The sequence below is a fragment of the Athene noctua genome, chromosome 4, assembly GCF_965140245.1.
Source record: "Athene noctua chromosome 4, bAthNoc1.hap1.1, whole genome shotgun sequence".
NCBI classification, from domain to species: Eukaryota; Metazoa; Chordata; class Aves; order Strigiformes; family Strigidae; genus Athene; species Athene noctua.
In genome coordinates, this window is record NC_134040.1 from 17807214 (window position 1) to 17831178 (window position 23965).

At 40.5% G+C, this 23965-nt stretch overlaps 1 protein-coding gene across 1 annotated transcript; it reads right to left on the reverse strand.

The window, feature by feature from the left end:
• Positions 1 to 13482: 13482 nt before the first annotated feature.
• QDPR (quinoid dihydropteridine reductase) lies at positions 13483 to 23808 on the reverse strand. Its single transcript, XM_074904563.1, has 7 exons — positions 23648 to 23808; positions 23412 to 23504; positions 22131 to 22227; positions 20345 to 20485; positions 17832 to 17940; positions 16321 to 16404; positions 13483 to 14346 (listed from the first exon to the last, which is right to left on the reverse strand). The coding sequence occupies exons 1-7, from the start codon at positions 23732 to 23734 to the stop codon at positions 14238 to 14240; spliced, it is 720 nt and encodes a 239-aa protein (XP_074760664.1). The 5' UTR covers positions 23735 to 23808; the 3' UTR covers positions 13483 to 14237.
• Positions 23809 to 23965: the final 157 nt, after the last annotated feature.

Consider the following 23965-nt stretch of genomic DNA (forward strand, 5'->3'; position numbering starts at 1 on the left):
CAGGACACCCATTGCTGCTCCATCGTGCATTTGAGATAAACAGTCAAACCTCCAAAATAAAATTTGAAACTTTTTGCATCAATTTGTGTTCATGGATTCATTAACCTTTGGAAATATTTCAGTAATCCTGGAACTCTGCCATTATGTCTCAATTATTTAGAGAATGGCTGTTTATATGAAAATCGGTGATTTTATTTTTATAACGATACTAGAACCACCCTGCTAAAGGACCTGATTAAGTCTTTGTCAAAGACTGCTGTCTCAGGTTTGGCTTCTTGCTTTCGTTCTAACTTATAATCAGTGAACCTTCAGTCATGAATTATTGCTTTGAAATACAGTATATTCATCCTAGGTTCTATAAATTAAGTTCCCACTTAACTCTTAATACAGCATCTCTGATCCTGCTTTGTTTGTCTCCCCATTTTTACTGCCATACGATATATAAATTAATGTCTTGGGATTTTTTTAATTGATAAATACATGACTCCAAGGTGACCTTTAGGTGGATCTGATCATTAGCAGATTAGATCCGTCATTCCCTTATGCTGCACGATAGCATACTAGAACACACAGAGAATGAAAGCTCCTTTGAGTCATCAGTAACTGAACAAGTAACAAGGCAATGAAAAATTTGTGTTTCCCACAAAATGATAGTATCCAAGTAGGATTTAACTTCTCCGAATAATTTCAAGAAGGTCTAGAATCAAAACTGTGTCCATGCAAATATTACAAAGTACACCTAGAATTAAAAATACATGCTGGATAGAATAGTCGAGCCCTATAGGTCTCTAAGAAACAAAGTCCAAGATACACATCTATCCATCACCAGTCACATCCTTCCCCACCAAAGTTTTAGAAAAGATCAGTCTGGAGCAAAGTAGGGAGTTACTGCTTTACACTATGAAATAAGGGCTAGTTGATCATTAAACTGAAGAGGTATTGGTTGTGCCTCCTGCACTCCTCTATTTAATTGCATCCTCAGATTCACTCATCCAGTCTTCACACTGGCACTCCTTCTATTCACCTGCAGAGACCATGAGCAAAATTTTCAGATCGTTAAGTAATATAAAGGCTGTTTGGAACTGTGGTTTTGTCACTTCAGCAATTTCATTTCCATTCATGTGCTTTAGAGATCTCAATTTGAGGGGGAATAAAGGCTTAGAAGGCTGTGCTAGAGGGCAATTTTAGCCTCATAGAACAGGCTATAATTTACATTTATCTGTGTCTGACAAGGCTCTGTATGGCAGGGGCAAGAAAATGTTGCTACCTCTCAGGCTATTGATAATAGGGGTGATGGTTAAAGAATTACTAACAAAGTAACAGAGCAGCTCCTAGCCTTAAAGACCAGATGCAGAGAACTTAGATGCACTTCACCTGTGATCAAATCATCTGAAGTAAAATGGTTCTATCATGACTGTAAGCCATCATTCATAACGCCAGCAACAGCAGACCTATTTCATGGAGAAATGTAAAATTATCTGCTAAATAATGAATTTTGCTAACTACTGCAGCTTTGCTTTTCTTCTTTTTTCTCATTCCCATCCAGTTCAGCCAGTAATGCAGAGGACAATACATGCTACCCAAATACAATACAGCTGTTTGCTCCACAGGCACAGCAGATGTGCTGCTACAATCAGATACTGCATGACCAGCAATAACATACTGCAGCAATAGAAATAACACAGAAATGTCTCACCCAGACAAATTGATCAGTCTGCCTGAGTAGTCTACAAGTCTCAATGGTCTACAGATTCTCCCACGGGGTTCTTCAATATAATAGCTTCCTGTGCTCCAAACTCTCAAGTGTCTGCCCACACACCAATGGCTACTCCCCACCATTCCTGGACACAGAGCAGGTTTTCTCTGAAAAGAAAAAAACAGTACAGATTTCACATCAGATGTGATGTTATGTCACATCAGAATTTTAGTTTCCATCTCATCAGCAGACAGACCCAGAAACACATTTCCGTGCTGCTGATTCCTCTTCCCTGCGCATCTCTGCCCAGCACTCCACAAGGTGAGAACAGAACCATGAGAAGGAAACAATTGCAGGGGACAGCAATGAAAAGGCACACTGGAAAGCCACTGTTCATAGGGTTTATGCTGATGTGGTTGAGGAGAGTCAGCAAGAAGCACCTCAAATAGTTTAAAGACTGAAAAGACCCAGATTGAAAAAAGATTCCTGTTTTCCAAGGGCCAGGGCTGGTTCATAGGTTGTGACTCCCATCTTAGCTCAGACTCAGTCTCCACCTGTTTGAGTTGGCAGTCTACAGGCAGCAGAGATACTGTGCTCCCCTTTAAGTGGTACATATTTTGAACCTGTGTTTCATATCTGCACTTCTTTATTTTTTCCTCCAGAGGAAGGGAAAAAGAAGAGAGCCATTCTAACAAACAGTTTGCAATTAGATAAATGGGTGGTGTGAGTGAGAATTCCCCATTTTCAAGTTAGAATCTGAATATAAACTTCAGTGCTGCCAATTTATTTTGCTTTTTTTTCCCCTGCATATGTGTCTAACATACTCCATATTAATGGAAATACTGGCTTTTTAGGTCCTTACTCCAGCCAGCTACAAATCATGTGGCTGACAGTTAAATGGCCAATCTGAGGATCCTGTCTGACGTTGCTGTGGCTTTGGTAATGCCCCGGGATGTAGGTCACTGTTAGTGCACAGCCTTTCTCATATCCTTTGCTCCCATGATGCATTTAGATGATGGTGCATTAATGTGACACTTTTTCAAAATAGAAGTCGAGAGATGTAAAATCTGTTTCCTACATAAATGATTTTTAATCTGTAATTTCCATGACTCTTGACATCTGCCATCAAATTAATATATCTTCTTGTTTTATCCTCAAGAGAACAGCAGATTGTTGCTATCTCCACTGCCAGCACTCATCTCATCATCTTTAAACGGCCTTATTCCTGGTTTCCAGAGGTACAAAAGAGACTCCTGAGGAGTAGACCATTATGGGTTTCTTGCATAAGAAACACTGGAATGAAGAAAGCTCCTAGGATTAGCAAACCTTGCCCCTCATGTCACACACGGTCACATCATGCAATACTTACAAATTTAACAAGCTCCGTCTTGAAGATAGGGCAGTATTTTGCCCTTCTCTAATCCCACTGAGAAGGCTGTTCCAAAACCTTGCACATTCAATCACCAAAGCCTTACTCTAATTTCTAGGCTGAACCTATGTCAGTTTAATAGCAATATGTAAAAACGCAAAGAATGTAAGAACTAGCATATTACACCGAAGTTGAAGTCCATTTGTCTTGTCATCCTATTTCCAACAGTGGACAGTATAGGACATTTTGGGAAAGAATTTAGAATCTAGTACTAGAAGAACAAGGAAGAGCTGTACTAACTGTGATAGAAGCAGGCATGCTAACTTGAAATATTCATTGCCAACTGTAACTGAAATGAAAATTAACAGAATAAGCATATTTTCTTTGGTTCTATTCCTTTCTGACCAGTATGAGCCTCTTAGAGGTATTTTAGGGAAGAAGATTATAGGTGCATTATTATTAATTTTTTTAAACTGTTTCTAAGTAGAATCAAATGGGCTGAATATTGACCCATAAGGCCTGTGTTCTTGTCATATCTGAGTTAATTTAAAACTAGTCTGTATTCCAGTCTGAAATATCTAGATGGATTGGGTGACAGTGGGTGTTAGGACCTATAGAAACTTCAGGACTTTGTATAAGTAGAAGTATACCTTCTTAAAGATGTTTCACTTTGGCATGCCTAAAGTCAGTGCCACTGGCTAAAATAAAAAAAATCACAGATTTGACACTAACACTGCTAGAATCTGTTTTGAAACTTGTAAGATCAACTTTCTCTCTCTCACGCTAGTTTGACAAGAAACATCTAATTAGCCAAAAATTTACAAGTGAAATGTTTAGTTTTTCAACACTAATTTTTCAATGAATGGAAAACAACTTGTCTTTTGAATAACAGTTCCAAACAGCTACTAGACAGGGCTCTTGACACAGTAAGATCGACTGTGGTGAGTAGCAACAAATTGGACATTTTGTAGTTTCATTTTCACTGTACTCGCCATGAAACATTTTACAGCTTCAGGTTATTAAGTTAGTAGCAGTGGAGAACGTTCTTCTCAGGGCACTAACAACTCAAAATGCCAGTTTCATCACCAATGCAAGCACTGAGGCATTGATAGCTACATTCAGAGTCTTTCTCCATGTGGTATTTCATACTGGTTATGATAAGTTATCTGAGTGTCTTCTGAAAAGTGGGAAGAACTGAAAGGAAGCTGAGCTTCATCTCTTACACTCCTTAAAACAGAAAAGGGATCCAGTGAAGAAGAGGTAAATGGGCAACAGAAAGAGACATGATGGGACAGCTAGTATTATTAAGATAAGCCTGGATATAACAAAGAACATAGAGGATGGTAGAAGGCTGTGGTGGAAAGTTGTAGAGGTGAATTTGTCTTCCAGCTCCAGAATGATCCTAGACTTTATTTTCCATTTTCCACATCTCTCTCTGCTAGCCAATTAACTTCATAGGTCATGGTGTCCCAATCTCAGTCATTATCTTCTCTTTCTCACCCACTCCTTCCACTAAGTCCTGTTTTCCCACAGAAATTGTAACTGCTTGGGGTGGCAGAAGACGCTGACAGTGAAAAGAACTACATTTTTAATTTCTGCAGTGATATTAAAGGTGTCCACCTCCTGGTACAAGCAGAGGGATGTAGAATTCAAACCCATTTGTTTCCCTTGGATTCAATGAGACCATATTACATGTTTTAATCAAAATCTCAATTTATGCTGCCAGTATGTACCTGATAGTCTTTCAATATTCATTTTGCATGTCTGGAGAAGCTTCCCATCAAACTGGTGAACTGTTCTGCTCACATATGAAACACAGATAGTGTAATTCATTAAAGGAGGTCTTCATTACTACAAGGAGGGTTGGTTTCTGAAGTTAGCAACACGAGATAGCCTTGTTTGTTCAGGAAATACAAATCAGGGATAAAATGTTATCTTTTCTGATTGGAACAGGCACATTGTTTCTATCACCTGGCTGATAATTTCCACTGTATTAGAGACTGACCCAGTTAGCTGATTTTTTTCATGGCTCTATAAAGAGCACCTGGAGTCTTTGTTCCCTTAACCTGGAAAGAATCAAGCAAGAGAAGAAAATACCTTGTTAATATTCATACTTACTTTGGCTAACTCTTACCTCAAAATTCACTTCTCTCAAGTTTTTTTTCCCTTCTTGGTCATAAATCCACAATTTGCATCTTGCCTAGAATGTTGATCTTTCTGTATGATGATATCCTTACACCAAAACTTGCCAATTAGTGCTAGTACAACCCTAGGTTTGCTCTGTTACTCAACAAGAGGGGTATTGCACAGATCCACTTCTTGCCATACACTGGTGTTCTGGGCTCATATTTTTACCTTCATTTTGAAGAGTAATCCTCTCTTCCTCAAGCCCATGTTTGCTCTTCTCATTTCACTCATCTATTTTATCCCAGTCTTCGGTATCACCATCATCCTCCAGTACTGTTCCCACTTGTTCTCTATTAGAATAAACCATGCTCTAAAGCTCTAGCACGAGTTCACCTACACCAGAGACCCTCTCTTGTTAACAGTTCCACTTTGCTCAGCAGTCCAAAGCAACCTATAACCACAGAGACTGAAATCAGGCCTCACATAAAGTGGTTTTGATTAAGATCTCAAAAAAATTAATAAGATAAAGAATAATAAGTTTAACAATGACTAAAAGAAACAAAACTGCTTAAGAGCAATCCCCCCTTTTTCCTGCTGAACTTCAAAATTATCCAGTAAATGCCACCCTCAGTGAAAAATCATTATAGCAAAAAACCTCCCTAAACATTAAGAATTTTCCTAATTATGACATGTTTAGCTGCATTCAGAGTCTCTGCATGAAATCCACAGAATGCAGCCATGCACAAAGCAATTGCTCTGTTTTCATCTGTTCCCTGTTGACTATAGTTCAGGTGAAATTAATGCATTAAATGATGGAATGTAGCTCAAATTTGCTACAGCTTTTAGAAAGTCTTAATCCTGAAGGTGCTTACCCAAGTAATTTCGTTGTAACAGATGTACATAGCAGCAGATGCACCTAGTATCTCTTTCTGAATAGAAAGTACTGACTTAAACCACTTAACAACTGTGAAAACAGAAATTAGATAAACAGGAGGTACATCCCCTTATCTGAAGTCCAGTGTTTTTGGCAAGTTACTAACTAAAAGTGCAAGGGTTAAGGAGAAGATGTTAATTTGAAAATTCAGCCCCCACTGGAAATGCATAGTGGGCACTTTGAGACTGGCAATTCCTGTTTCGTTCCAATTTTAAAGAGTGCTTCAAAACGTATCAGACCCTCATGAAAGAATTAACTATTACCTTGTCTGAAAATTCAGCTCCTGCTCTCCGAAAGATATTTTTATCTCCCTCTGTTACTTTGACCTATTTAACCCTGGTGACCAGCTGCTGCAGAAGCCATGTACCTGGGTGCACTGCTGTGCCACTCGGGAGCCCGCACCAGCCCCCCTGCAGCAGCCCTGGCCCAGCTGTACCTGACGCCCAGCGAGCAGCCTACAGTGAGAGCTGGTAGACTGTCTTTGTCCCTTCAAACAGCATTTTATACCACCTGATGACTATGAGGACAAATACTGCTTGTCCCTTTCTAATAAACACCAAGAAAAAATTGTTTTAAGTGAATACATGACTGCATGCCAGTTAAACAGTTTTTACATCATTAATAACATGTCCTTCCCCCTCATATATCTTCCACATGATTTTCATGGTTTTTTCTACAGCATTCAAGATATTTATATGCTAAGCATGACTTAGGCTCTTTTTCTCTTAGCAGTATGATGAAGACAAAACCTTTCTGCAGCAGGAGCATGGTGTGTGCCTGCAGTCACATCAGCCAAGCCTTTCCACCCACCCCACAGCAACGTGGCAAAAGCTCAACACAAATTTACCGTTTTAATTCTCTTTCCCTCCCAAGCTGGTCCCTTTCTGACCCTTGCCCATGATATTTTTCCCTGCTTACCCTCATGACAGGCAACAGGGAGCTGAGTCACAGGGGCTGCCTGGTGCCCTGTGAGGGAGGCGGCCAGGATCTGCCCTGGGCTGGTCAGAAGTGGTTCCATCCAGCCCAGACACCTGCGGGGACAAACGCATGGTGTCCCAAACCACAGCAAGTCAGGGAAGCGCAGGGTGCCCTAGCTGAAACTTATTTAAGGACACGGGTAGCAGCTTGGGGACGCTCTTGGGGGTGTTTTGCATGCCAAAGGAAGCACGTGCATTTATGGAGGGAGCTTCTGCCTGTGGGACACCCCTGAGGGACTGTGGCCACAGGGGCAGCCCTGAGGGGACCAACAGGGTGCACACACCAAGGCAGCGGCGTCCCCTCAGGGACACCACTGCCCCAGCCTGGGGTGCCCGCGGTCCCCTCAGGGATGTTTCACACCAGGGCAGGGGCACCAAGGAACAGAGCAGTAGGAAAACCAGTAGGCAAAGTGAGGCAGAAAACCATTAGGCGCACAGCACCTCAACCTCCTACACTGCCTGACACCTCTCTGAGCAAATTTGGGCTGAGAGACTGTAATCCACAGGGAAAATAAGGGAAGCTGAGACTGGGGAGGGGGGAGGATACACATTTTTACACGTCTGTGTAGCCTCATATTGCTAATAGTGTGGTTTCCCTCCATGGTAGCTATACAGATGGTGTAAATGTTTGCAGGGTAACACTTTGGTTGAAGATAGGCCTAAAATTACAAACAGGAAGGGGGTTTTGGGGGGGAGGGGGGTTGTGAGGAGAAAGAAAATTGGTTACAAAAATTAGTGGTGTTAAGGTTATTTATCAGGTGATGTGGGTAAAGTAGATCATTAACACCTACCTGATGGAGTATGGACTGCTTTGTTTGATTAGTGCAATACTGTATGCATGAGGCACTTACTTCAGACATACATAGCTATGCTGGGATAGTAAGTACTGATTCTGATAACTCGCAGCTGGCATTTTAAGTCTGGTTATTTTCCACATGGAGGTTAGAGAAAAAACCTGAGAGTCTGAGCATATAAGAAGGATCTTAATAATCCAGAAAAAATACCTTCTTGGGGGGTCAAAGAGACTCTTTTCTTCTAGAGGATGTTTGTGTATGGACTTAAATAGAAAAGCTAACCAACCAGAATCTAATATGGAGTCCATTTGTATTATTTTCTCAGCCTTGTCTTACTAAGATGTAAGGATACATTGGTAGAAAGAGCAATTGGTTTGTTCAAAATTAAAAACAGCATTGTATTTTTAAATTCCAGCTGCGATAGTCATGACAAATTAATGCCTGTTGTGCTGGATAGAAAATACCACTGCCTACTACCAGGTATGCAGGTAAGTGATGTCCTAAATAGCTGGCTGAGGTAATCTTTTGCACAGTACTTCTTTTGCAAATCACTGAATATGACTGGCAGTGAAGTGATATGACTTTGGCTTGGGGTCAAAATTTTACATTAATTTCAATGAGACTGATAACAAAAGATGTATTTTGAGCTTCTATTATTGCACCCACAGAGAGATAATTGTATTTCATTCATATATTCTGATTTTCATCACTAGATCTCAAAGCACTTTAAAATGGTCTCATATATATGGGATATGAGGCACGGATGCAGAGATGTATTCAAAGTCTTCCAGCAGACCAGTAGCCAAAACAGGAACAGAAACCAGGAGCTCAAATCTTAAGGTTTTTCTACACTTTTCATTTGTAAGAATGTCCTAATATGTGCTTAATAACAGTATTTAAGAGGAAGTTCATACAAGGAAAAGACTGTGATTAGTGGTGTAGTTCATATCTACAGGAGGCACTGGATAATGTATATTAAACTATAGAAATGACAGTCATGTGGCTTGCTACTTCTTGTTCCCTCCTAAATAACACTTGTTTTTAATATTATCTATACCTTCATTTCACAGGTGAAGAAGTTAAAACTTTCACATTCAAAACCTCATAGTAATTAATTTTTATGTTTCCAAATTCCATCTCTTTGATAATACCGGTCTGGTCTGAATAGATGCTAGTTCTTTTGGTTGGGTGAGGAGATTCTTATAATCCTTATGTGCAGTGCAGGAGTTAAATAATCTGTTTTCCTTCCTATTGTGTCCAAGCCCTTAAAGCTGTGTTACAGAATATTGATTGACAATCCACTTGCTGATAACATGTCAACAGTAATGCTACACCCTGCTGTGTGAGTCTCTTCACAGCCTTGGCTTCTTTTTTTTTGTCTGTTTGTTTGTTTGTTTGGTTTTTGGTGTTGTTGTTTATTGGGGTGTTTTGTTTTGTTTGAAACAGATGGAACAGTTTCTGGAAGTGGTATATGTAATAGGCTGCATGTGCTTGATGTAGGAAAGGCCAGAAAGCTTGGATTGTGGGAAATAAAGGAAGGAAGGGGAATAAGCCTCTCAGTAGAGGTTGTAGCACAATTAAAATCCTCACTGCCAAAAAGAACATGGTTACATATTCCTAGCAGTAGAGAAATCTCCCCAATGTATTGGAATTCTCTGCCCTCTACTGGCATTCCTGGATATCAGCCTCAGCTCAGCTGTGGGAGTCTGTGTTTGTATTATCCTCGAAGAGTCCTCGCAGACAGTGTTGAGACTGGCCATGTTTATAAAGCAAATCCTTTAGAACATGGTGTTGCAGGAAGTGCAAGAATGACAGTGTCTGACAGGGATCTAAATCTCAAGTGACATTTGCTATTGACTTCTGCAGTGCTTTTCAGATGTCTGCCTACTTCTCACCTTGTTCAACACTGCAAGGGTTAGTCTGAAGCATATCCACATGCTATTGCAGTCCCCATCTGTTTTCTTCCAGTGAGCCAATACAAGGAAGAAGAAACAAGATAATGAATGTTACTTTTTGTTGTGGTGTTGGTTTTCATTCCACTATAAAAAAATCGTGCTTGTCTAGCATAATGAATTATTTCAATAAAAGGTTTCAAAGTGCAGTTTGGGGTTAATATAGAACTACAACTGCTAAATGACTCAGTTACCATCGTATTTGGCAACCATTCCATCTGTTTTCCTTGGGTGCAGACCATAATTTTAAAACTTCATTTTGTGACAAGTGTTATTAGCTAATTGGTAGAAAACTAGTTTTCCCATAAAAATATAACTTTGAAAAACTAATTAAAGCTGTTGGTACAGTATGTGAATTTCACTTCACAGTGAAGTCTTAAAAACATTTCAGACTCAGTCCTGCAATAAACCAAAGGTTCTGCAAAGCAACAGGACCGTACATGAGTCAGGCTTCACAGGATGGTGGTCTCAGCCAGAACAGAAGCTCAGGTTCTCACCCACTTAGGCCTGAAATGTCAAAAACAGCTTCTTGCCCAGTATTCAGAGGTCTTTGGGTTTGTAATGATACTACTGATATTCTACTGTACAAGTCTCTTTTATACTTACTTGTGCTTTATTAAAATATACTTTTTCTACACCGGTAGGAGAAAAAGATACTCATACAGAACAGATCTCTCCTGGCTGCCATGGCATTGTGACAAAGCTGTGTTTTGCTTCTGCACATTTGTGTCTGATGCCACATTTAACAGCCACCCCAGTTTGGTTTGAGTGGAAGAGCAGACTGATCTGCATGGCATAATTTGTGCTTTGTTTTTCCCCAGACCTCACTGATCTCTTTCTTTAGTAAACAGTTGTATGCATCTTCAAAAGGAGGTTGTATAGAAAAGCACCTTGCTAAATTGGCTCTGTGCATGTGAATTTTTTCAGTATGGACTAGCTGTACTGTCCTAAATAAAAAAACCTGATAAATTCAGCTGCTTAATATATATAGAAATGGATAAATATTGCATTCCTTAGAAGAGGATAAACTTTTTACTTCTGCAGTATTACATTGTTGTTGATGGTGCCATATGAACAGTAAATATGCCGATCAGTTCAGGGGTCCTCAACACCACCAGAGTGAAGATTCATCAGGTATTATATTTCTGTAAGAAGCACTAAGTTGTCCCTGCCCATGGCAGGGGGGGTCAGACTAAATGATCTTCAAAGATCTGTTCCAACCCAAACCATTCTGTGATTCTGTGAAGTTCTTCACAACTGACCTGCACTCTCCAGTTGTGTCTGTTCAGTATGGATTGTCCCACAGGCTACGTCTCCTCACTGCAGCACCTACAGGTCTCTGAGCCTGCTGAAGGAGCCAGGCAACCCAGAGGTTTGCAGTGTCAGGGTGACTTTTTTTCCTAGACAGTTACTTAACTGGAATAAAGTTTGTAAAGATGCACGATGAAACTGGCATAAAGCCTCTTTTCCATCAAACTCTCCAGGTTAAATCTCTCACCTCTAGCAGCAAGCTTGACATACACTTGCCAACACCTTCATTCTCGCTCTCAAGCTTCCATAATGCTGTTTTCATATCTTTCCACTCGTACCTGCAACTGACAAAAAGTTAATAATCCAGTCAACAGTCTTCCATTCACAATTATGTTTTAACACTATTCAGTTTTACAGTCGGCATATTTCACCACTCTTACACTGCTACAGACAGCATATTACTGTTTCCAACAGCTGTATTACCATTTCCTATCCAGTAGGCACTGGTACAAGTTGAATGAGGACACTGGGGTAGACACCTTTTGTGGAATGGAGAAACTGCTCATGTTTTCTACTATTCCTTCCCCTCAAAAAAGAGTAGGAGGAAAGCTCAGTTGAGGACAGTGTTCCTGTTATTATGTTCACACTCCATTCAACATGGATTTCTTCCACCTCATGAGTGTCTCAACAGCCGTAGCCTTTCGTTTAACTAGCTGGGTGTGCGCAGCAGTCAGGATACGCACAGCAGACCCCTGTGAGGCGTTGAACCAGCACTGGAGCTGGATGAGTACAGCAGCACAGAGTGACTGGTGGCACTGCTTCACGTTCAACACTGTCCTCACTCAGCTGTCCTGCTTCTAGCCTTGCACTGGTGCGGGAGACAACTAACCAGGCTCAGTCTCTGCAAGCTTAGTGACCCTCTCCTTAGCGCAGTGTAGGCACCTCTGCCATTTTTGAGGCCCTACCTCTTGTTGACACACTGGCTAAGCACACCTGAAGCATCTAGGTCAGAACCACAGATGTGCCTCAGGTTTTCCTACCAGGACTGCCATGATGGTCTTTCTAGTGAAGGAGTAGGCGTGAATCTAGCTTCTGAAATGCATTAATCTCACCTCACTGACTTTCTATTCTCTACCAAAATTTAAACCTGGTTTCCTTCTTTCCTCCTGTAGAATTTCAGGGTTGGTTAGTTACAACCTTCATCTTAATTCCACATGACCAATGACCAGCCCTTAGCCTTTTTCTAAGGTGATAACGACATTAAGGTCCAGGTATGTGTGCATAATCTACAAAAGATGACTGAAAATCCCCTGTAGCCCTTAGCAAATAAGATTCTCTGCTCATCTTACTCCCATCTGCTGTGTTATCATCTCCACAGCAAGTTCTTGCCACAGCAAGTTCTACAAACACCTGAGCCATACAACCCACTAGGTTCTTGGCCCTGTGCTCTTATAGAGATGGATAGATGCACATGTGGAATCCCAGCTGTGCTCCCTTCACCTTTCAAGGTTTGATCTGCTCTTCAGGGAGCTGCAGAGACACAATGCAATAGATGTTTGCAAAACAACTTGAAAGCAACAGGGAAATGAGCTAGCTCAGCAAAGAGAAGCCTTCAAATCATGTAAGGTTGTAGTATGATAGCTCCCCTCTTTTCCAGAATAATTGAGTAACACCTTAAGTGTTTCATTCCTTATCAGTTGCAGTTTTTCTCTGTACTCAGCCTGGAGAAACTGCTGGTCAAATAGCATGGTGGCAAGTCTTCCATTTAAAATTAAAAGCAGCTTCATGAGCTGACAGTTCTTGACTGGTTGGACAAGACATAAAAATTCACCTCTACACCTCTGCTTGCAGCAAAACAAAATGGTCAAAAAAGGTCATCATGCAGCCATATGACCATGTTAAAAATGACATGGGCAGGTGTGAGCTTTCCCTAGTGGGAAGAGGGAAAAGGTTTCCTGACTCACAGCAGTAAACCCTTCCCCAACACAACCCCAAAGTACATAGAGAGAATGTACAAACTTTGCATATTCAGTTTTCAAAATGTTCCAAAAAACCTAACAGTACTGGTTCCATGTAAGCCTATGCTCAAGAACAGGCAATTATTTCCACTCCGCAACCAAACTGTATTACCATGTAACATAACTGGATTAAAGAAAACATTTGCTCCAGCTGAAGGCCTGCCACTATGCGCAGCTAGTAGTTCTTTTGCAGCTGTACCACAGGAATGTATTTTATGCAGCATGACCAGAACAAAGTAAGTAAAAAATTAAGTCCTTTGCCATAACTGAACTGCAAGTTCAGTTAAACTGATTAAAATGTTATCCAGATACCTGTATTAGTGATGGAGACAGCCCCGTACATAAAATAATATACATTTGTACATAAAACAATATACATTTATTTAGCACAAAAGGTTCCATATTCAAATAGAAGTGCATGTATGCTTTTTCTAGTACTTCTTTAAAGCTCTTTTCTTTTTGAAAAGGTAAAGACTGATCATGACTAAAAGACATACTAATCATTTGGCAGAACAACTGTTTTATCCTACAACTGTAGGCCTGCTAGCAGCTTCTAAACTGTAATGCAGTTAGGAACTCCTTCTCAAGTGAGTCATCTCTATATGGTTCCATTAACACAAGTGGAACATTCACAAGAAAAATGTTACAAAATTATGACATTATATATGACTGCAATGTTTCCTATAATTACAGCCAACATAATATGCAGGGGCAGGGTTATATTCTCAGACAGAAAGACAGACAGACTACTGAAAGATTCACAATAAATTGGCAAAAGCACTTACTGACAGAAGAAAATCCAACCATTATGTATGTGATTATATGACATAATTAAGAACAATTCCCATTTCAGAGAAAACAGGTAAGTCAACATATAATGCTCAGAATTAGGACATCTACAGATCCCAAAGCCTGCAACTTCCATTTAAAGACAAATACTTGTTGGTAAACAAATGCTGATAGCTCACAACTGACAGCACAAAATATTACTTGAAATGTGGTTCCATTAATGATATAACTGCAAATCACTGGATACAGAAGACCATCCAAATTACACTGGCAGACAGATTTTCCATAGCTTCTCCTTTGCTGAAGTTCCACCACCTTAAGCAACTGACATCAAAGATGTGCTGCTGCAACTAGTTCAGTCTTCCCTCCGGTAGTTATCACCTGGATTAGACTCCCTGAATTTGGTCGATTCTTTCCTGTTATCCAGTCGTAAAAGGTTCTGGTTTAAAATAAATGGATAAAACAGGGTGAGGAGGAGGAAAAAAAAAAAATACTACTATCAAGTATACTGACAGGAAGCATAAAATAAAAGCCTATTACTTTTCCTTCTTTTCATATTGCCCTCTCTAGTGATTTCTATGTATGTTGTAAACCAGCAGTGCAATCATTGGATTCAGAGCTGCAGAGCTGGGTAGAGGCCCAGAGAAATCCTGAGGACTTTACAGCACACACACAGGATTTCAGACTGTCTTAAAGGAAAAGGCCAGGAGCTTACAATGTCAAAATGGCAAACCAAAGTGGCAAGTTTCTTCCACGTTAAAAAAAAATTTTGGACAGGGGAAGGAGAAGGTAAGTTGCTTTTACAGAATATATCAGAAACATGTATTTATGGCTAAAATACAGTTGATAAAGACATTACGCCACCAACAAGCCATTATGACACTTAGATATTTAACTGTAAAAGTGGTCTTGGCAGAATCAAAGAAAGCTTTGACATATCCAAAATGGTGCCAAGTAAGATGGACTTATTCTAGGTAGCACACCAGAACACTCCTTATGAAAATGTAATACAAACTCCTTACTCAAAATATAATACAGAAAGTGCAGTGTATTGTTCAGGTCTATCAACCCTTCCAATATTTTAGACACAGCTGGATATCTCAACATGGCAGTTGCTATCCAACACAATGGCTTCCAGGGCACAAAATTCAAGTGCTACATAGGAAAATATTTCCTGCATCCTTCCCAAGATGTAGATGTTACCAACACTTAACACTGGATGTTTTTCTTCCACATCCAGTGAGATTTTCAGTTTTCAAAGCTGGATTTAAAGTTTAGGAAATTAGAACCCAAGAAACAAAAACAAGCCAATCAACCTAATTCTCCCACAAGGAAAAAATACTTTAAAAGTTAAAATTGAAAAAATGAATTTGTAAAACCTCAACATCTGACTAAGCATTCTCAGAAACTCAATAAATTAAAGATCTTGGTTTTTAACATTTTTAGGCCAACTAAATTCAATTGATGGGAACCTTTTAAAAAGCCAAACAGCTACATAGGCTTCTTGCAACAAAATACATTTCCCACTCTGATGTCCAACTTCAAAAAAAAAAGTCACAAAGAAAAGGAAATCTCATGTCAGAACTAAACTACTCCCTGAACAATTAGCAACAGGCAAATTCAATTTCAGTGTCAGTTCTAAAAGACTTTAAAAATGTGCAAGAGTAAAACTCTTTATGGCGTATGAATGTAGATTCATCTTTGGTTTCCTCAAAGAGGCAAGACAGTTGTGTCCTTATTTGACAGCTCACCCTCAGCAGGATCTTCACTACTCCCCATCACACCATAGAAAGCAGTACTCATGCTGCACCTTCTCTAACCGAGAGGCATGAGAAACTGTACGCCTTACAATCTCAGCCTGCTGTTACATAAGCTAGAGTTGAAGTTTCAGCATTTTGTAAAATTATTCAGGACAAGCCTTTGTGGATGATGGAAAACAAAAAAAATCTTGACTAAGTTTTTCTAAACAAGAGCAAGAATTTTGCCGCTGAGAGAAGTGAGCTAACACCATAGACTGGGCAATAAATAGTGTTTAAAATGAAAAAAGAATCCCACCGAAGTTTACGTGCCTATTTGCAGTTTACCTTTAAACCAGACTACTGTCTCCTGCATCTGCTGTCTACAATTTAATTTGTCTACAGGCTTTATGAGATTCTTTGGCTTCCAATTGCTTAAGGCTATCTCCCTTGTTGGAATAACTGCTGTAGAGATGCTGAAGTTGATGGAGGGGGCCTCATTTTCTCCAGTTAAGAAGCCTGTGCAATAAACCCAACGTGATTTAGAAACATGACAATAAGGAGATGGAGGAAAAAAACCACCCAAATCCAAGACAACTATTTAGAAAGAGCATGCAAGAAGATGCAGCAGCAAGAGGGACAGTGAGGAATTGCTTAGCTATCACACAGATACTCACTCAGCCAAGAATTCTAAGGGTGTCCAGGAGCTGAAATCTGCATCAGGCATTGATTTCCTGTTTGCTGGTGTATCTAAGGTAACACTGTGATAAAAAAGATAAGCCTTTTATTTAGACATCATGTCTCTGATGAGCACCACCTGTTTCTATTCATTGCTGTAACATATGCTTGAGTTTTATAGCACACAGTACGGATTTCCCTTGCATCCTCTACATGTGTTAACAGCATATAGCCATCAGCTCCAATGTACATCAAAGGCTTCAACCTATAACCCCTCACCTTCCTGGCTCGCTGATGACATCCCCCCTACTAAGGCAATCACTTAGCCCACAAGCTCCCTTCCAGTCGCTCTCATGTAGAGAGGGAATGGCAGTGCTACGCTTGCTCACATGTACTGCACAGCACCCAGGCACCACATATCCATGCTTTCAAACAGCCTCACGCCAGCTGAACATTCAGAGATTAAGTGCATAAGCATAGGGAGTCTGGACTTTGCTGATACATATTTATGCTACATACAACAGTATCAAGGGGTGAACTTTTCACAACTCCCTCACTGAGATGCTGTTGACAATCCAAGGTATAATTATTTTCCCAAAAATTTCCTCAGGAACAGAATTTTGTGTGAGAACTATGCAAGTGCGGAATGCCCAGAAGTCCAGTGATCTTGGTGTGGGCCTGTCTGTAAAGCTCTGTGGAAGGTGGTGTCAATTATCCAAACACTTCTAACACCATTGCTCCCTAACCCAAAGAAGTGTGCCTAAGTGTGTGTATACAAGGAAAACAAAGCAGTGAGAATTCAAGTAGCATTCCAAATCCCTATACAGAACTCTTCCATCTTAACTTTTGGGTCCTGAACTAGATAGGGGCCTGACAAGAAAAATACTTCTAATTTTTGCAGCAGAATTGTTAAATTTAGATACAGTGAAGACCTCCTAGGCCATCCACTTTTTACTAGCTTTCCTCATCAAAAAAGAAAGCTGTGACAGGCATATACAAGCTAAGCTTTTTCTTTCCACGAATCCTCAAAGTGACTTAATTTTACTGCTCAAGCATAGATATACAGCACCTTATAAAGAAGCATGTTTAACAAAGTCAAAGCCTGTCAAGTAATCCTTTCCTTTACTATTATCACACAGCTAAGTCTAGAACTGTGCTGAATAGCTCATCTCATTTTCAGAGTTCTGTCTATATCGAAAAAAAAATTTAAAAAATAATCACATGTTAATGCATGACTACAGTTAAACTGGTCAAAAGTGAATCAAATTTTAATCCTAACACCTACTACTCTTTTGCAAAAGAAGAGAACTTAACCATTTTCAGGGTGACTTGCATTTGTTCATTTTGTTCATACATTCAACAGGTCTCCTTTCTCTGTGAAACTCTAAGTAGGTCTGAGAAGCTGTTTGTGCACTGTGAGCAGGACACTGCAAGCATATCCACGTGACTCCAGGTTACAGCAGTAATTAAATGAAACAACACAAGCAGAGGCAACTATGCAACCACTTACGGTAAAACGGCAACAGCAGCAGAACCAGACGGCAGCCCACTACTGGCACCAGCTAAACTCTGACAAAGCTGATGCACTGCTCCTTTGGCCATGCCATAGCCAATCATCCCTAACAATTAAACAGAGGCAAATTAGAGCACAATCAAAACAGCTCTCAAAATCGTCAGTAGTATGATAGAAACTCAGGTTGTTCGATGAATATGAAGACCACTTACCACAGCCAGAATGGAATCAGACTTTTAAAACATGTTGAAACATACATATTAAAAAAGGCAAAAAGAAAAAAAAGAAATCTCCTACTAGACATCCAGGAGCTATCACAGAACTCAGTTTACTCAGCACTGGAGAAATAAGCAGCTTACTAATAAAGTACATTTAGTTAATGTACCCCAATGTACCCTGAAGGACAGGTTCTACAGGGCTAAACTTACAAATCTAATAGAGGAAGTGTGAAGATGCTCATAGAATTTAATAAGACAATCATCCATTAATTTTAACCATATAACTAAGGTATTTGCAGGCTTGGAACTGAACAGATACTGCTCACTTCTCTCCAGCACTGTAACTCACCTGGTCAGCATCCCAAGTCTGACAGACCCTTTGGAAGAAACTAGAAAAAACAATCCTCATGGTAGAAAATTACTAAGTGATCTTCAGGTAAAGCAAACTTCTTCCTAAACACTGTTGCTTTCTAGGCAGATAGTATTTAGCAGTGTAAGAGCAACAGGCACACTGCTCAGGTACAAGATCTGGACAATCAGGGTGTTACAGGTCTGAGATGTCTCATGGTGTATATCTGCCAAGCATTCCAGACACAGATTAAGTATGTAAGAAAACACAAATGTATTTTGTCTACTACAGCTGAATGCCTTTCTGCCCATCTGTATAAGTACAGAAGCCCTTTCCAATGTTCCTGAGGAAGTATTTTGTATCAAAGTTACAAAGGTAATTTTGCCCTGTAGCAGTGTTTCCATTATATTCAATTAGACATACATTATATTCAATCAGACATATTGTATAACGTCCATTTTTATTAGGAGAAATTGTGAGCAGCAGTAGCTAACTTATTTTATTGTTATGATAAAAATATTTGTATCTCTTATCTTATTCCCATCTTGTCTAAACCAAACATTCCAAACCTACTTAAACCTTTTTATGCTTCTACTATTCCTAGCCATCACTGTCAGATCACTTTGTAACTGTTTATATGATTTTCAGTATTCTTCAGTTTGCATTATGTGAATCAACATTTTCACACATGAAAAGAAAAAAAAAAAAAAATCACATTAACAGCAAACAAAGAAAAAGATTATTCCTTCCATAAGGGCTGGTAGTAACAAGACTAAGAAGTCGTATTTGCAAAAGTTGAGTCACAACGCTTTCCCAATTCTTCCTGATGTTAATAAGTTGCATGTGTTTGCCCAAAGCACTGCTGTGTTTTTCAGAAAAATCCAGACTCATTGAAACCAGCTAGTTCAAAACATGAAAGCAAGTAACTTTGATTCTTGTGTTGTGGTCCCGACCTCCCAAAGTCACCCAAACTAAAACCATGAAAGTTTGCCAGAGTTCACATTTTTTTCATTTGTATATGGTCAGTCAGTAGTGCACAGTAAATTATGCATCTGCTTGTTCTCATAAAATAAGCCTTTTATCTTTGAACTATGCCAGATGCAGCTGTAAACACAGAAGATAAATCATTAACTAGAAAATACAGTATATTTTTCCTGAAGTTTTAGACACAGCTTTCAGGAACATTCATAAATATTGTATGGTTTAAAATTTTAGTACCTATGTCTCATCAAAATATTATTAATGTAACAGCAATCAAAGATTGGGAAATGAGAGTATTTGTCTCAAAAACTTTCCTCTCCCTGCCTGTGGGCTTGTGTGTCAGTGGTTTTTTGTTGTTGTTTTTTTAAAAAAAAAAAAAGAAATTTTAAATTGCTCACAGATTTCTTCCTCCATCCAGCCCAACTTGGCAAGAAGATGAAAAAACTCAATATTGGTATTAAATAGCTAGTGAAGGGCAAAGCCAAAAGTCAACAAGCTTATCTATGTCTGAAGCAAAAGCAGATTGGAATCACAACATGAATAGGACAAGCATAGTTAACAGAATCAGCTGAGTCATCACCAATGAAAAAATTGGGCAATTAAGGACTTCAGCCTTTCAGAACACAAACGCAAGATTTAACTTTATTTAAACACTGTACTTAGAGCTTGCTGTGTGGTTTTATTCATTATTTTCTGACCTTTTTTTTACTGTATCATATATGAGCCAAATACATTTCATCAACTCATGTCAAATATTAGTTAAATACTGATTCTGTTTGCATCCAGCTTCAATAGACTCAGTACTGCTACCTGTAAAATTACACCTTCCTTAAGTGTTTCAGCAGCAATCTTCCATTTGGCCAAGAAACCGGGGAGTGAAACTGTTGCTTCACAAACAAGAATGCTTAGACTAACAGCTGTAACTGCCAACACCCCAGCAGTTACCATGCATTGTATTTTACCTGGGGTTCCAGATAAGGCAGCTTGAGCTCCCATCAAAGTCAAGAGACCACCGTCTTTCAGATGTTTTGTGGCTAGATGACTGGAGATAATCGATGTCCAAACACTCTGCTTCCACATTAGATCACAGTTTTTGTATAAAGCTGATTAAGAAGAGAATTAGTGACATCACCTAAAAGGTAGAAAACTTCTAACTCTGATTTCCTTGTCACACAGAGTACAACAGCACTATGCAACAAGATTACAGAAACATCCTTTCTACCATTTTCTACTTCCACATTAGGTAAAATATCAATTCATGTATTTCGTATCTCCCTGAAGTTTGGGGTCTGAGCCCCAGCTCTAGAGCATATATTCTAGGAAATTATCTGCCTTCGCACTACCAGAAATAAAAAAAATAAACAAACACAAGATAGTTCCATTAGTTCTCCATTAATGGTTCAAAGATTTCCAAGTTCCTGAAACCCCTGTAGGGTTTGCTTCAATCTATGTCAAGGATCTCAAAACCCTCACATTAGCCTCATCTCACCTTGTAGTGGCATGATCTGTTTCTTTTCTTAACTTCCTCACTGGCTGCAAGAGAGCTACGCTTCATTAGTATGCGGATAGAAGACTCCAAGAGATAAAGGAGTTGAACAAAAAAATATTTCTTATCACCAGATCACTTCATAAACCAAGACACAATCTGTCTGTCTGATAGCAGCAGGCTGGTACGGAATACCCAAGATGTATGCATCTGTGTGTGCATTCCAGGGCCCCTACATACTGGAGTGCAATCGCTGGCGCGGCAGCCTACTGGGGCACGTACACCCATAGCTTCAAATGAAAGCAAGATCTGAACACTCATAATTGTTTTTTTATCATCAATATCTGCATGGGAAAAAAATAAAAATGGTAACTAGCCATGTCAAAGATTTAGTGTTCTGAAAGAACCACTTCCATAACACAATATGGAATAAGCGTAAATAACAGTGACCAGGCTGACCACCTATCCCAAGATATCCTGCCACCCTACCAATAATGTTACTGTAAATCATGGTTATGATAAATTACCTTATTTAAAATACAGCGCACGCTAATAACAATCGAATGTGATGCAACTGTGGTATAAGTATGTGTGTCTTTCCATATTGTCTCTCTTTAAAAAGAGATCATTGCCTGTAACATCTGAACTGGAAGTGGGGAAGAAAAGGACACATTTTTACCAGACTTACTCCAGACAGAAAACCTATTTTTTTTCTTGTATCTCTACACTAGTGAATAAAGTATAAAATTTCGTTCCAAATATTACATGTTTAAAAGCTTTTTTTTAAACCGAAGGCTTTTTTCTGTAGCATAATCTCAGGCTGTTAGACAGCTCCTTCCACTACTGTATTGCACAGTAATAACTCAGAGAGCTGCAGGAGGCAATGGAGGTTTTACACAAAGCAATGAATCAGGAAACAACATTGATATTTCTACCCAGACACTGTCTTATATAATTTGCCTGACACAAGTAATGGCGGCAGTAGTTCATGGATAATAATGCTGAACTCCTTCATAAAGTGCATCAAGGTTTTTCTGATGAAAACGGGTGCATCAAAAAGTATTACTGAGAATACTAAACTCAAATTTAACAGACAGTAAAAACTCAGAGAAATTGTGACTGAGCTATTTTGTACTTTTATGCTCAGGTCCTCTTCTGGACTCAGAAAGAAAGATGATCTCAAATGTCATTACCATGATTTTTAAGGATTCCTCTCAGATTTCATTCATGTGTTCACTAGCATGCTGGTACCAAAGGCTTACATTTAGCTTTGGCGCTGCCTCCAGCCCATCCTCCTGCTACACACAAGATTGCATCCACCTTTTCTTCACCAAGAAGTTTTCCAATCGCTGTTGTCACCTTCAATACACAGAACAAAAACATACTGAAAACACTAGACTGATGAGGTATAAGAGTAAATATCAAGACTGCCTTAAAGTTACTTTTTTCCAGTTATGTAGCTGAGCAACACAACACAGCAATCTAAGCAGGTGCAGAAAATTAACATTTATGATCTATGAACTTAACCCAAAAATAAGTCATGTTGAAAGATAACTAGAGATAAAATTCAGACTGTACAGTGCGTGATGTGTTGTGGAAACAACTGATTTGAGCAGGACAGAAAGATCTGACCCTTACCTACATCATTAATAAAAATTCTTATTTGACTTACTTTTTGACAGGTTCTTCTCTGGGTATGGTGCTGTTTGATATTGGGAAATGAAACTCCAGGTCTGACCAGGACTACTGATGTCACTTTTGATGACAGTGCAAGAAACGAACAACTAAAGATTAGCCTTCTTTTATTGCTTCAATCTAGACCACAACCATCAGTTTAAGTCTGGCCTCTAAATTTGAGTTTGTATACTTTCAGATATCTGGTATCTTTTTCTCTTTCAAATATAAGACTTCACAGTTGGCAATGAATTTGTTGGCTATGAATTTCCTCTGCCAAAGTGAAAAGCAAGCAATCCATTTCTTAACAAAAGAAAAAATCCACTGGTTTTCACAAAGGTTCAGCATTGAAAAATACGTTGCAAACATTCTATACTACTCTTCAAAAGCCTTAAGAGTTGTGTAGATATAAAGGAAACACATTGGCTAGTGATTCAGTTTATCAGTAAGAGAAATAGGTTCAAAAGTTAAAATAATAATAAAAAAAGCTATCTCTTGAGAATAAAGCAGAGTTTTTAGGCTAGCTTGGCTTCTCCTGTATTTACGTCTAGTAACCAGCGCACTCTCTAGGGATGCCATCGGGGCTTAGGGTCTGCACGCCTTGCGCGTACCATCTACCTACGTACAACGCATTTTAGAGTTAGGACATCAGAAGGAAGTGATGCATTTTAAGATGTCCTCATTCATCTTCATTATACCCATCTGAATCGGTCCGTGACTTCTCAGGTCACCGGCCGGGCTCCTTCTCCCCACAGCGGCGGCTTCTTGCCCGAGCCCGGACCCAAGCGCCCCCAGCCGCCAGCGAAGGGAGGGCGGCGGGCAGGGAGCGAGCCGGGCGCAGCACAACCCGCCCCGCCGCGCTCACCCACCTGCTGGGCCTGCTCGGGGAAGGAGTCGGTCGCCCCCACCACCACGTTGGCGCTGGCGTCCTCGTTCTCCGCCAGGTCGATGCTGGCCACCCACTGCCGCGGCGAGAGGAACGGCGCGTTAGCGGCCCGCTGGCCCGGCGGCTGGCTCGCCCCGCGGCAGCGCTGCCCTCGGCGGGGCTCCCGCCTCCCGCCTCGGCGGGGCTCCCCGCCTCGCCACCCGCCGGCCCCGCGCTTACCCAGTCCCTGGACTTGAAGTACCGCACGCACTGGGACCCCAGCGCCCCTCTGCCCCCGTACACCAGCACCCTGCCCGCCGCGGCCATGCTCGCGCTGCCCCTGCGCCGCCCTGCCTCTGGGCTCGGCCCGGCAGCGCCCGGCCGTAGGTGGCGGCGGGAGGCGGGGCGGCGGCGGCAGGTCCTGGAGCGGCAGACCCTGGGGGCCGTGCCGGAGCCGGGAGGAGGGGAGATCCCGGTGCTCGGCCGCGCCCCCGCCGGCTCAGGCGGTGCCGCCGCGAGGCTGTTACCTCAGGCACCCCCCGCCGCGGCGCCCTCCGG